The sequence below is a fragment of the Stereum hirsutum genome (genome assembly GCF_000264905.1).
Source record: "Stereum hirsutum FP-91666 SS1 unplaced genomic scaffold STEHIscaffold_14, whole genome shotgun sequence".
NCBI classification, from domain to species: domain Eukaryota; kingdom Fungi; phylum Basidiomycota; class Agaricomycetes; order Russulales; family Stereaceae; genus Stereum; species Stereum hirsutum.
Window position 1 is genome coordinate 319,304 of NW_006763144.1, and position 13,233 is coordinate 332,536.

Below are 13,233 nucleotides of genomic sequence, written 5' to 3' on the forward strand. Positions count from 1 at the left end.
ATTAGATACAAGTCATGATGGGATCAACTTTGATCAACATTGACTTGAAGAACACCGTCCACAGTGTAATTGAGGATCGCATTGTGCGACGTCGGACGGGTGTACAGTCCTGGAAGGTAGAATTAGGTATGTATTTGTGTTCCGAAGCAGTACTTTGTAACACGGAATCTCTCACGGGTTTCTTCAACATAAGTAATCCAGACTCGACCACCTTGGATCTTCCACCCTGACTCAGGCTGGCAGTCTGTACTATCGACCTTAGATATCAAGAATTATATGTACTGACCCAGCACACGTTATTCATCTTTCTCATGAGTTATTACTGACCAAGTCTTTTTTAAATAGCTACCAATAATGTATCGTACAGGCCTTCTCGATCTTCCTGAAGATCTCTTGATAGAACAGGTCCTAGGACGGTTGGATTTCCGTGATTGTATTCGATGCTCAATGGTGCGTAGTTCGGTCCACTCGTCTTGAGAATTTCTCTCCATGCTTACGAATCCAAGGCATGCAAAGCCCTTCGATGTATGTTAGAAGATTCATCCGCACTCCAGCTCAAAGTCGAGTTTGGCACGGACGGCATTCTCGATACGAGGCTACCAGTCGACAGCTCTATACCGTCCGCCAAGAAACTGCAAACTCATCTTGAGCGCCGCCATGGATGGCGTTCACTGGACTGGAAAGGGACCGAGAGAATCGGCCCCACCGACCCGTGCGCTATGTACGAGTACAGGGCTGGCGTCTACGCTCAGATCGAGAATCATGTGTACCCAAACACAGACCAGTGGTACTCTTCTTCGACCGTCATCCAAACTACCTCTGCGGGTCAAGCAGAACGGGAAATCGTCTTCGAAGACATGGGTATTTGGGTTGCCGCAATGACCTTCGATCCCATGCAGGATGTGCTCGCTCTTATTGAGCGTCACGGGACGGCGGACTCGGAAGGAAGCCGAGGGGATGCACTGGTAATATCAGACGACCATAAGCTCCTGGTTCATCTACGGTCGCTCACGACGGATCGAGCACACACCCTTGCCTCGAAACCCATCCTACACTGTTTTTACACGCCTTCAAACAGGGAAAACGTGGTCGTCAAAAAGTTCGAGATCTTCGATGATATGCTCGCCGTGATTCTAGGTCCTGGGCCCACATACGCTTGTATCTGGAACTGGCAAACTGGACAAGTCGTCTTTGATTTGGTGGGTCTGGTTATTGGCTATATGCTCCATGAAGGCTAAACTAGTCCTTTACAGTGTATCCCTCGAGCTTATCTCAACCCTCAGAGTACCTCCAGCCTCTGTAGTGACTTCTGCTTTGTCTCCTCTCGAGTCATAGCCTCAGTTGCCTTTGACACGGAAAAGGAACCCGGGGAACAAGCGTGGTTCGATGTCTTCTTAATCTCTGACCCCGTTTCTGCTCCCATGGAAGAAACATCTAGCTCGTCTTCAGCGAGAAATCTAACTCATGCATGCTCCCTATATTTTCCACCGATGGTCAAGGAGCTTTGGGATGTCGATATATCCACATCGTCCTCTTCTCTACAAACACCCATTGGCCTTTTGTTTGCCACTATACAATATCGCACTCACCACAGCCATGATGGTGACGATGATGGTGCCAGTGACGGCGACGAGTATATGTACGGTTATCATATCATCACGAGTGGCACTAGTGTGTTGGGGTATGCCGCCCGCCACACGCAGGAGGGTTTCCGAGCGCTCTCGTGGCAGGAATGGGGACCCGACTCGTCCAAGGTCTTTGCAGAGGGTCTGGACGTGGATGATAAAATTCATAATGCGTAAGTTAAAACAAAGGATCTCGTATCCGCGCATGCTGATTCTTTTTGTTGATAGGAACATCCGATCTACTATGGGCAAAAGACTTTTTTTCACTTACATCTACAGCCTCGAAACGAAAGGCGTAGGCCATAGCGCTGTGATCGAGTTTGGTTATCATCTCCTGCGGGACGAGCACTTTCCCCGCTCAGAGGCTTCCTGTCATGACGGCACGGATACTCGAGTTCCGACCATAGTTAGGGAAAGATCGCAGACGCACACTCTGCTGGCCGGAAAGAATAGCCCTTTCGCTATCGACGTGGAGTCCCGACTTCCGTGGCGGAGCGTTTCGATGCTCGCCCATCCTCCTGGTTATAATGCTCGGTATCCGCAATATAAGCTTGACGTGGGCCGGATAGTCGCCATAGAGGTTCGTGGATCTGCAAGTGTGCTCTCTTTATGGCTCACGAGGCTGACATGATATTGGATGACTAGGGTGAGGAGGATCAGACGACTGGAATCGAGCTGTTCCAATACATCTTCTAGCATGTAACCGTAGCCGCGTCTACCTGTGCCTCTCGAAATGTCGGTTGGTTTGAAGTAAGTAGATCGACTGACTCGGCAGAGCTGTGAACGAAGGTGCATTTTTTTCGGTAGTTCGAAGATCGGAGGAGCGTTGGAGGAGTGTGTTTTTGTCATGGCTTTCGGGTAGGGTTCAACAAAATCTATTGATCCTGTCTGGAAAAGATTCAAAGCTCAAACGAGAAATGCAGGCGACCTATATAGTCCATCATGGCATGTCAAGACAGACTGTAGAGAAAACAAAAGAAACTTCGATTTCGAGGTTCTTTTCGTCATTTTGTTCGGCATGGCCGTACGAACCATCCTAAGAGCACGTAGAATATAAGCCTAGTTGTCAACATAGGCAGGCAAGATATAAAATTTATTATCTATGTTACAGTAGAGATGAGCAAGTCTTAAAGCGATACGGAATCATACAAAGCACTATCACTCTTCGAGACGTCATTCATAACCAGTCTCACGAACCCTCTGCTCCTCTGGCCTCAGCTTCTATCATCCCGTTCATCCACATTCGCGCAGGAGCCATCATCTCGAAGAGTGGAAGAACCTGTCCGTGCAACGCGTCGTACAGAGAGGCCTGGTGGTCCTCTAATCTGTCGTGAAGTGTCGCATGTAGGCCTTTAAATGTAGGACGTAGATTGTCCTCGGCTTGTTTCTCAATATGTGGTGTCAGCTGCTCGAGGATCAGGTCTGGAGAGACAGTCGACGGGTGTTGTGGGAGGCGGGCCTGATAGGCGGCGAAGACGGCTTTGAGCTTTTCGAGTTGTTTCTCGTTCTCATTAACAGTCTGCTGAGCTTCTGCTGACTTCTTCTCGAGCTGTACATGCAAAATACTCTCAATCCACAGAGCGCAAACAAAGAGAGCGATGCATTGCATACCTGGACGAGCCTCGGTTCTATCGTAGTAAAGTGTTTGTTCACTTGTTCGTGTCTTCCACCAATCACTTTCTGGTCTTCGTAGAGGCTTGCAATCATGGACGCTTGGTCGTCCAGCTGAGAGTTAACCTTGACTCCTTTCGCAACTACTTCATCTAATGGCCCCATCATCACCTCGTCTTCTGCTGAAAGCTGAGCTCGCGCATAGGGAGTCGCGATGTCCCTTGTTCGGGCATGTATCCGCTCTGAGATGAGGTCTCGTTCGAGGTTCATGAACGCGTGATAGTCGTGCTTCGCTTCACGATCATCCATGGCTTCTGCGAGTCCCTTAATACGGGTGTAAATGGGGGCCAGTTCTTCGGGCATCAGAGGATCGTCAAAGATGTGTGCGTTTCTACAAAATACAAACCACAAAATTTGGTCAACGTCGTTAGATCATCTCCGCCTATTTCCTTCGAACAACGAGATAGATGGCGTAACGTACATCCTTGCTTGTGCCTCCTTTTCCTTTTGCTCCGCTGCTTCCACCAAAGGCCTTAAGCTTTTTACCCAACCCTTTACCTCCTCGAGATACTGCTCTGCCTGCTTCTGTTTCTGCTCCGGTTTGAAGTCCTTCACATAATCGTACATCGTGGTTGGTAGATCTCTCAGTCCCGTCAAAGCCTTGTTCAACTGCTCCTGCCGCCGATTCACCTCATTTTCGTATTTCGAGGTGGTGGCGTCAAGAATAATGCGAGCGGCATGGCCTGGATGTTCGTAGATGGTAGAGTGCCGTGTTTTTGACCACCGCGCACGAGCGACTTGTGCATCGGAGAGTTTGAGTTGAGCAGCGATAGCTCGTTGGACGATTCTGTTCGGAGAGAACGCGTCAGACCAATCTGAATGGACAGGAAGGGTAAAAGAAGAAGAGAAGAACGAAGTGAGGGCTGGCCATACTTGAGATATCGCCTAGAGGCCTGCCTCTTCCCAGGTAAACTTTCGGGGTCATTGGGTTCGCCCATATCATCGTCGTCGTCGGTGTCGCTATCACGTTCAATACCATCATCTTCGTCATTGCCCTTTCGCTCCTCACCCAAAACCTTCGAAAACTCTTGTCTGACAGAGGTCAAGGGGTCCGCAGCTATCCGTCCTGATGGCTGGGACGCACTTCCACCAAGCTGATGAGGTTGTGGAAGGGTTTCGTCAACATCCATCGCGTTACCAGCAGATTCGCCAGCCAAAGGTCCCGTTGCCCAGACGGTCTCCTCACTGGCATTTCCCCAAGCCGGTCCTTCGTCGGTGTTCCCCCATCCAGTCTCTCCACCTCCTGCTGCTGCACCACTAGAGTTATCCCCTGATCCCGCAGCGTCTCCCCACCCTCCACCAGATCCCGCAGCGTCTCCCCACCCGCCACCACCCCACTCGACTTCTCCGCCTCCCGTATCCCACACTGAGTCAGCTCCGCCTCCACTCTCCTCTGCCAATGGGATACCCCATCCGCTCGCATCGACGGCCGGAGCAGGAGCAGGAGCAGGAGCAACTGCGGCATGCGCACCGGTGCTTGCGGTAGCAGCGGTCGGTACGTTCCATCCACCCCATGTGTCGTCAACGTCCTTCGCTTTCTCCTTCCCCTTGTTGTTCGGCGGCACAGGGGCTCCCCAGTCACCACCGCCACCAACACCCCAGGCAGGCGGATCTCCAAAGTTAGCCGCACCCCCGTTTCCCCAGGTGGGAGTGCGAGCATCTGAGCTTCCTGCAGGTGGTCCTCCAAAGTCCCCGCCTCCATTGCCATAATCCCCATGCCCATAGCCATGCCCGTCACCTCTATCTCCGTAAGAGTCTCTGCCTCTGCCTCTTCCCCTTCCCCTTCCTCTCCCCCTTCCTCTTCCTCGCTCACCGTCTCTTCCCCAACCACCTCCCCAGTCTCCACCCTTCTCGCGAAATTGTCCGTCAGGTCGGTACCGACTACGAGGTGGTGGTGCATTTCGCCATGCGGGTTCGCTGGGATGAACAAAACCGCAGTTGTAGCCCTGACCGGGACATCCACCATTTAACGGAGTACCATCGTCCTCGTAATACTGTAGAGCCGATGTTCAGATGGAAAGGTTGGACGGAGTTTTGGTCACGAAGGGTCGAGTGATATGGTAAATTCAATGACTAAGCGAGCACTTACTCGACATCGTATGTTGGGCATCGCAGAGGCACGGAGTACAGCTCAAGTGGGGAAAGTGGGGAAGAGAGCAGTTGTGCGTTTAATTCCTGGGTGGAAGGAATGTTTTCTCTGAAACGTCTCGTAGAAATACACAGACGTCGAGACCACTAGCAGAGAGTTTAGGTCTGAGAGCCGATAAGACAAATTATTAATTCGGATGATTGAAACCAAGTAGTGCGAAGACTGTGTATACGCAGAAATCTTCCGAGCTGAGCGTGTAAGAGGCAACGGAGAAGAGAGATGACGGTGAGGAGATGAAGGGCCACAGCGCTTCTGGCCTACAGTTCGTGGGAAAAAGAGGATACTGTAATTATGTGGCGTGAGTGTGTGACGGTTTACGTTTTTGTCGAGCTTTTACATTTCTTCAAGTTTCGCCAAAGTTTCGCCGTCTTGTATCCGGTAGGAAAAAATAAGATGGCTTGAGATGTGAATGCAGGAAGTCCGCATTTTTGCCAGAGATGCAGCTCATAGAGCTCTCTACGCAGTCACATCTACAGGCGCTGTGACCTAACGCGTTGGTGACTATAGTGTGACTATGTGACACTCGCGTAACTCGCGTCTCGTTCAAGTTGAAGACGCGATCATGCTTGATCCGAGTCATCTTGCTCTGCGCCACCTTGTTGTTGGACTTGCCCCTCATTTGCTGGTATCAAGCCGCAAACCCCTGTGCTAGAAATATAAGGAACTCTTGCAGCTGGCAACTCTACCGACTGAGTAGACTCTACATCAGATTCATTAGATCCAGACCGTGACCGACGACTTCTCCTACTATAATTCAACGTCGCGCGTCAAATAAGGACTTCCGGATCAGTCGAAGAATGATCAAAAATCCAGTGATGAGGTCTCTGTCCGAGTACTCAAGACAAGACGAAGATCAGGCCGGCTCCTCTCAGTCCGTCGTTAAGGCTGAGGCACTGGCCGATTCCAGTTCAAGATCGTTCAAACGAAGGCGCTGTGATGAGGATGAGAGCTCTGACATAGAGTTCATATCCGTACCAAGCACGTCATCTATTTCTTCGAAGCAACTCACGGGCAAGGGTGAAGACAAGCACTGTCGACTCCAGTCTCCCGAAGTGATCAACCTCGTCACAGACGATGAAACCGACCTCAAGGACCATCCCATCGCCGGCCCATCCACTCTTGTACACACCCAACGCCACCCGGTCACATTATCTCTCTCGGACGAAGACCTTCAACTGGCTCGGAAGCTTCAGCAAGAACTGGACGATGAAGACAGGCGTCAGAGGGAAGAGGACGATAAGAAGAGCGCTGAATATATTGCGTGGATGGACAAGACGACAAAGGAGATGGATGCAAAGCGTGCCAGACTAGCCCAAGCATTCGATGGCAGGGATAGCGGGTTGGTTTATCAGGTCGTAATCGATGCTGAGGGAAGGACACTTGAGGGAGACGAAGATGCTGATAACCTTGCACAGTAAGCTCTCTTTCAGGTGCCCTTCATTGTGTCGGTTCTGATGAGCATACTGCTGCAGCCTCGAGATTGTAAAACGGGATTTTGAACAAGCACTCAACGGAGGTTTCAAACTCAAGAAAGGTACGTACTTATCTACACGCAGCAATTTTCCTGATCTGATGGCCGTGCCTACTCGTAGTTCACTGGTTCGTCAACCAAAAGCTTGAAGCTCGTTTCGAAAATGCAAAGGCCCATCTCGCCAGCCTTGGTATCGATGTCACAGAGAGAAACCTCTTCCACGGAACTGCCGAAACCAATATTCAACCTATCCTGGAGGTTTGCGCTTCTTTTGATTAGCATACCTATCGATTTATTCATTCTGGTTTTCAGAACGGTTTCAAGATCGGCGGCGTGCACAAAGACCTACGTGCTGTCAACGGCACGGCATGCGGATATGGCATTTATTTAGCGACGAACTCTTCGACGTCGGTTCCATATACTGCAGGTACTCCCAGAATGTTCATGGTACGCATTGTCATATTCTTGAAACCAGGCATCATGGCGCTTATGATTGTCCATATTAATATTTGTAGTGCCGTGGTAAGCCCGTTTGCAATAGAAATGTCCCCCTACCCAGGCATTTACATTGTTTGTCGTCCACTAGTTGTCGTTGGTCGAACAACCCCAGTCGGTATGCACCTTTTTTGGTCTTCCTTCTACCCATTTGTATCTTTTGGTCTAATCGTGTCCATCTGTAGTCGACAAGAAGAGACCGCCGAAGAAGCTCGGTTTAGGGCCATTCGAGGCGTACGAGAGTGCCGGAGTCGTAGTCCTCAAGCACGCCGAGCTTTGTATCCCGCGATACGTGCGTATCCTTCCCTGCTTGCTTTTCAAGCTAGCAACTGTCGAAATCCACACTATTTCTCAATCACTTCCGCATCGATCTTAGGTCGTAGAATTCGAGCCCGGTGTGGTCGCTCCTCAGTTTGCGCCGTTCGTGTCAGCCCCATGGGCATACGGTAATATGCGTCCCCCAATTGCGGCTGCCAACTTCAACGGAGCCAGTCTCAGGCCTTTAAACAGTCGATTCCGGAGTAATACTGCCTATCTACCTACCTACCCAGTCCCGGCCGCACCGACGGCGGCCATTCTGCGACCACTACCTCCCATTCATACAATACCTGCTGCTGTCGGGAATACGGTGTCTACGAGACATGATTCCGAGAACAAGAGTAAGAGGAAAGGGATGGCCGCAGAACTTCAAGATGTGGCTCGACCTCCTAAACGAGTGAGAAAGGTGGGGACAGGACAACCTACGTCTGACAGAGCACGAAAGGGCTCAACAGCGAAAGGTACGTGACATTCTGTCGTGTTTCGATCGATTATGTCTCGTATTGCTCGAGTGTTGAATCTGTTCGGGTGTACGTAGGGAAGGGACGCGCACAAGAAGAATCGATTGACATCTCGGACTAGTATTCGACGGTCACTAGCCTACTCGTTTATTATCAACAGGCTATGATCACCATGGACGCCTTATCTATGGCTGTCCTTTATAAGTGACTTTTTAATCGACGGGTCCAAACTCTACGAGGGATCGCAGCTTCTCTGCCTCTTCCAGCACCTTTTTGGCCTTCATACCTTCCATGGGAAACTTCACACCTTTGTTCTCCATGAGCCACATCTGTAGCTCCTCTGGAGTCTTCTCTTGTATCTTACGAAGTTCCGCTTCCTCTGTGAGCAAGGAGGGTTCGTTGGGTGAAAGTTCGAGTGCTCTTTGCAGGTCTGTGTATAGACTAGTTAGATGCATCAACTAGAATTTGAATAAGCTCACCATCTTTGGCCTCTGAGAATTTGCTAAGATAACGACGTGCTTGTGCACGGCGATAAAGTGCTTTGACTGCGACTGGTTGAGCTGCATTTCCATCTTCATACGCGTTGGTCGCGTCAGATTCGGCATGCTTATAGCTATCTGAATCATGAACTCGTTGACACAGGGAAAGAGAAAGTGGGAACGTACGCTTTGAGTTTGAGACAAACCACCGCTCTGTTGAGCCAGTAGGTCGCGTCCGGTGCACTGTACAGTTCACACAGACAGGCACTGTAGAGCATGTATGCTCGCTGCATATCACCAGCCTTGAACGCCTTATTTCCCTGATCAACCAGGACATTGTTGATGAGCAGCAATGATGGGCAGACTGCCATACTCATAGAGCCCTTTCAGGACAGGGCTTCGGCGCTATGGGTTCGGAAGTTTCGTGAAGTGAGGTACGATACGCACCGTCTCCTTGATTTTAATGCTCAACTGCACGTCAGCATCCCTCCATCTCTGCTGGCGCATAATAACTGCTTCAGGATCCCCACCAGCTTTCCTGACTTTCTCGACTTCTTCTAAGAACTCGTTCTGGACACGGCGATCCTCCCGTAACTTATCCATTGACGAAATGAATGCTGCCTCTACTGTGGGAGGGTTGTCGACATACGTTTCACTGCTATATTGAGGAGACATGCTAGTGACGAGTAAATTTTGAGCGAGAGGATGTAGGGGAAAAGAAGGTACGTGGATAAGTGTTGCAGAGGCCGACAACGAGGCAACGCGAACCTGTCAATTACATGTAACACAGTGTCGTAAGCCGACCAATAAATTTCCATTTACGATGATCATCGCGTTAGCCCTCAAGTGAAGAGTGGTCCATAAATGAAGGGCGCATGGAAACAAAAGAACTTCAATTGAGACTGTTTAACCTGCATCATCCATGTACGGCGGGTGAAAGCAGCCGGGAAAATGAGCGAGCAGCGAGGTGGACACGGCGTAGTCGGGTGCTCTCGACAAGATTATGGCCCAATTATGCCCAGTGCTCAGGAGTAGTGTTACCTCGGGAATAATAAAGCCCTGTGGACTCGCATGGAGGATCTGTCAGATACATTTGTCACAATATGTCGCAAAGGAGAAATATGGTGTTACCAGAAGCGTATCACTTCAACGAGCAGAAACGATGGGCGCCATTACGTGGGTTCAGCCTAGCAGTTGAGTCGGAGCTTCAAGTTTCGATAGAGTACTGACGTGGCGTGTGGCCCAATCTCCTCAGACGCCATTCGTAAGTATCAGTGGTCGGCATTTCCATCGGTTGACTTCTACGTCGCAGACCTCACCTTGCACCAGCCTGTCAGGATAGGTTGTATGTAATATTCATTGAAGATAAGGATCTACGGGTCGCCTGCCTCGGGGTTTACTTGATATAAGTACTGTACTTTTTCGCGCACAAGTTCGTGTCCCGTGTCCCATGGGTGCCGCGAACGAACTTGTGCCACGGGACAGTCCCACCCCATTGACGTGCACTGAACTTGTAAATGGGACATACCAAAATTTGACGAAAACTTGACAAATATTTGAGAATATATTTTAGGGTCCTAAATTGACCTCAGGAAGGCCCCCAAGACACAATTTGGGCCAGATTTTGCTACTAGGTGAGCTCCCCCATCCAAATGCAGAGCATAAGTGGCTGTTGAGCGGTCATGAAAGGTCGTATCCCTGAAAAAGCGTCCATGTTCACGAACATCGTCCCTTATCCCGATCTGCGTGCGAACCGGGACACGAACGGATTATGTCAGCTCGGCAACGGCCGAGGGGCAGTGGCGCGAACTTGTGCGCGAAAAAGTACAGTATGTCCCCCCACCGTACTTGGCCACGACAGTAGATTCTTACCAGGTACGTTACTCATCGTCACAGAGAGTATCCCCTGGTGGAACTCACTTGCTACCTTTATGTCCGGTCGTCTTCATCAGGATGGACCACTTGGACACGTGTGAGGCAGCTGCCCAGATAGATCCCAAATATAACACTCAGGCTTAGACATCTCCAGGACGTCTGACCATCCATATCAGCGCTATTCGAGCCTAGTATATCATATGCTCATGACAGGACGTTCTTGGAGTTTGATATACGCTTTCAACTCAATCGCTGTCCCGGAAAGGAGACATCTTGACGGGCTCGCACTGTCACTGGGTTGCTCAGAAGGAGTCGTCTCGAAGGAGCTTCCTGGAGGATACCATTTATACTAACGCTTACGATGACACCTGTGGCTAAACATCACCATCACCTGTGTGCACTTGCACGACTTTCTGTAGTGGACCGTTTGACTAAAGATGACCTCTTTGCCGTCGAGTGTGCTTCACATTCGCGTTGATGAATATTATGTTGCGGCTTGGGCTGGAGCGCTCGCACCGGTATTTTCCTACCAGTGCCAAGTTATCGAGAGCGCACTCTAACAGTTGACGACTGCACAGGTTGTTCATCTCGCATGCAACAGGCATGAACCCAACATTCTCCTCGCCATCGCTTCCCTGTTTTTCTCCATACTCTGCCTCTTCGCAGCCCTAATCTACGCAGGTCAATCATTCTGGTACTCCCTTCTCCTGACCAACGTTGCTTCAACATCCTTTGCAATCACACTCTTCACCTCCATTTCCATCTACCGCCTCTTCCTTTCTCCCCTCTGCAACTTTCCAGGTCCGAACTTGGCTGCAATATCCAAGTTATGGTATATCTATCATTCGGTTGGAGGTGGCATGCCGAAGGTCGTACGTGAGTTGCATGAGAAGTACGGCGATATCGTGCGGATTGGGCCAGACGAATTGAGCGTTCGTTCAATGGATGCGGTGGAAGTCATTCTTGGCTCGAAGGGCAGGATGAACAAGGGATCATGGTGGATTTCATCCCTTCAACTCTGATGTTCTTCAAGGCACTCATCCTCTTCGACTATTCGACAGGTATGATGCGATGTGGGCGGACAAAGGTGGACGCTCCGTACATGCATTGAAAAGCGTTGATGAGCACGCGCAGAGGAGAAAGATCTGGGACAAAGCTATGTCTGGTGCGTCTCCTATCATGTTGCTGCTTGTGATCGTTCTATTAACATGATTCGGATTCCAGGATCTGCTGTGAAGGAATATGTGGTTTTTCTCAAGGACTGTCTGACACGTCTTTGTCATCGACTGCAAGAGGATTACAAGAGCAATCCCGTTCAGGATGTGAGACGTGTGATGAGTGAGTCTATGTCCTCTTCTCGTGTTAGGCTGGAGGGAGCTCAGCTATGCCTGTCAGATCATCTCATATTCGACATTATCGGAGAGATTACTTGCTCTCGGTCATTTGGCATGATCGAGAACGGCGAAGACCACACATACATTGATTTCATCGAAAGGGGTATGCGTGCATTAACGTAAGTACGATTTCATCCTTATTCTCAGTGTTTACTATAGTAAAAAAATGTCATTAAAATGTCGTTCATTATGCACCCAGCTGTATCGCCGAAATCCCGTGGATTATTCCTTTGTTGACCCTCCTCCCTGTGGTCAAAGCGCAAACCGAAGCAGAGGAATTTTCGTACGGTGGAGTGGTCATTGTCCTTATCACTGCTGATTAACTGTTATGTTTATATGACAGGATGAAAGCGACGATGGATCGCTACAAGAAGGGCTGGTCACGCCCGGATTTATTCTCGTACTTTGTTCAAGACGATGGGCAGCTTCAACCGGGGATGACAATGAAGGATCTCGATGCTGATGTTCGTGCTGCAATTATGGCAGGTAATTCCTCTTCACTTTACGATACCGCGAAGGGACGCAAACTGAACGTGACGCGTGGCAGGATCTGATACCTCCGCAACGACGCTGACGTTTATCTTCGAGTTCCTCTCTCAACATCCGAAGTGGACACGAGTACGTTTCCCTGGAATAAACGCTCACAGTCCAATGTATGACTTCAATTGCACCGCGACTGATAGCAACTTCGAGAAGAAGTCGATGCAAGACACCTGGGTGATGGAGACTTCGACCTCGACAATGCTCCGATCCTCGATGCTATCGTAAACGAGACACTTCGGGTCCGACCCACTGTTCCAGCACGCTCACAGCGTGTTGTCCCTGCAGGAGGCATCTCTATCTCTGGCCATTGCAAGTCCCTACATCATCTGCTTAGCAAACTTGTCTTTAGGAATCTGACATCAGATCGTGCACCATACAGACATTCCCGGTGGTACCCTCATCGGCATTCCTCCCCCACTCATCATGCAAGACCCACGTAACTTCTCTCCAGACCCAACCATCTGGAGACCCCAACGATGGCTACAACCCGAAAAAGAAGAAACATTTCGTCGTTCGGCGTTCATCCCTTTCTCCTACGGACCGTTCAACTGTTCTGGGAAGGCGCTTGGTTTATTGGTGGTGAGATATTCGGTCGCGAGGCTCGTGCACGAGTTCGATGTGAGCGCTGCGCAGGAGCATGACAGTAAGGTCTTCGAGAGGTCGATCAAAGAGTATCTTTCGGTGCAGAAGGGGCCGTTTTGGGCGGTTGTGAGGCCGAGGAATGTCAACTAATAATGTGGTTTCGCATTCTG

At 50.0% G+C, this 13,233-nt stretch overlaps 5 protein-coding genes across 5 annotated transcripts; 3 read left to right on the forward strand and 2 right to left on the reverse strand.

The window, feature by feature from the left end:
* Positions 1-14: 14 nt before the first annotated feature.
* Positions 15-2,321, forward strand: STEHIDRAFT_113828 (uncharacterized protein; the record flags this gene model as incomplete). The annotated part of the gene is made up of 6 exons (XM_007307867.1): positions 15-126; positions 368-450; positions 507-1,199; positions 1,254-1,798; positions 1,854-2,205; positions 2,271-2,321. 6 exons carry the CDS (start codon positions 15-17, stop codon positions 2,319-2,321), a joined length of 1,836 nt encoding a protein of 611 aa, XP_007307929.1.
* A 493-nt stretch (positions 2,322-2,814) lies between these two features.
* STEHIDRAFT_113829 (uncharacterized protein) lies at positions 2,815-5,406 on the reverse strand (the record flags this gene model as incomplete). The annotated part of the gene is made up of 5 exons (XM_007307868.1): positions 2,815-3,174; positions 3,237-3,627; positions 3,718-3,979; positions 4,018-5,290; positions 5,386-5,406. The coding sequence occupies 5 exons, from the start codon at positions 5,404-5,406 to the stop codon at positions 2,815-2,817; spliced, it is 2,307 nt and encodes a 768-aa protein (XP_007307930.1).
* Positions 5,407-6,242: 836 nt separating this feature from the next.
* Positions 6,243-7,787, forward strand: STEHIDRAFT_113830 (ADP-ribosylation; the record flags this gene model as incomplete). Its single annotated transcript, XM_007307869.1, has 8 exons — positions 6,243-6,859; positions 6,918-6,979; positions 7,038-7,174; positions 7,229-7,363; positions 7,432-7,438; positions 7,503-7,529; positions 7,597-7,703; positions 7,734-7,787. The coding sequence occupies 8 exons, from the start codon at positions 6,243-6,245 to the stop codon at positions 7,785-7,787; spliced, it is 1,146 nt and encodes a 381-aa protein (XP_007307931.1).
* Positions 7,788-8,402: 615 nt separating this feature from the next.
* Positions 8,403-9,344, reverse strand: STEHIDRAFT_160343 (TPR-like protein; the record flags this gene model as incomplete). Its single annotated transcript, XM_007307870.1, has 4 exons — positions 8,403-8,620; positions 8,670-8,803; positions 8,856-8,989; positions 9,117-9,344. The coding sequence occupies 4 exons, from the start codon at positions 9,342-9,344 to the stop codon at positions 8,403-8,405; spliced, it is 714 nt and encodes a 237-aa protein (XP_007307932.1).
* Positions 9,345-10,981: 1,637 nt separating this feature from the next.
* On the forward strand, positions 10,982-13,213 carry STEHIDRAFT_170931 (cytochrome P450; the record flags this gene model as incomplete). Its single annotated transcript, XM_007307871.1, has 10 exons — positions 10,982-11,062; positions 11,123-11,541; positions 11,606-11,709; positions 11,769-11,882; positions 11,940-12,057; positions 12,138-12,221; positions 12,282-12,424; positions 12,486-12,556; positions 12,622-12,790; positions 12,861-13,213. The coding sequence occupies 10 exons, from the start codon at positions 10,982-10,984 to the stop codon at positions 13,211-13,213; spliced, it is 1,656 nt and encodes a 551-aa protein (XP_007307933.1).
* Between the last annotated feature and the right edge of the window lie 20 nt (positions 13,214-13,233).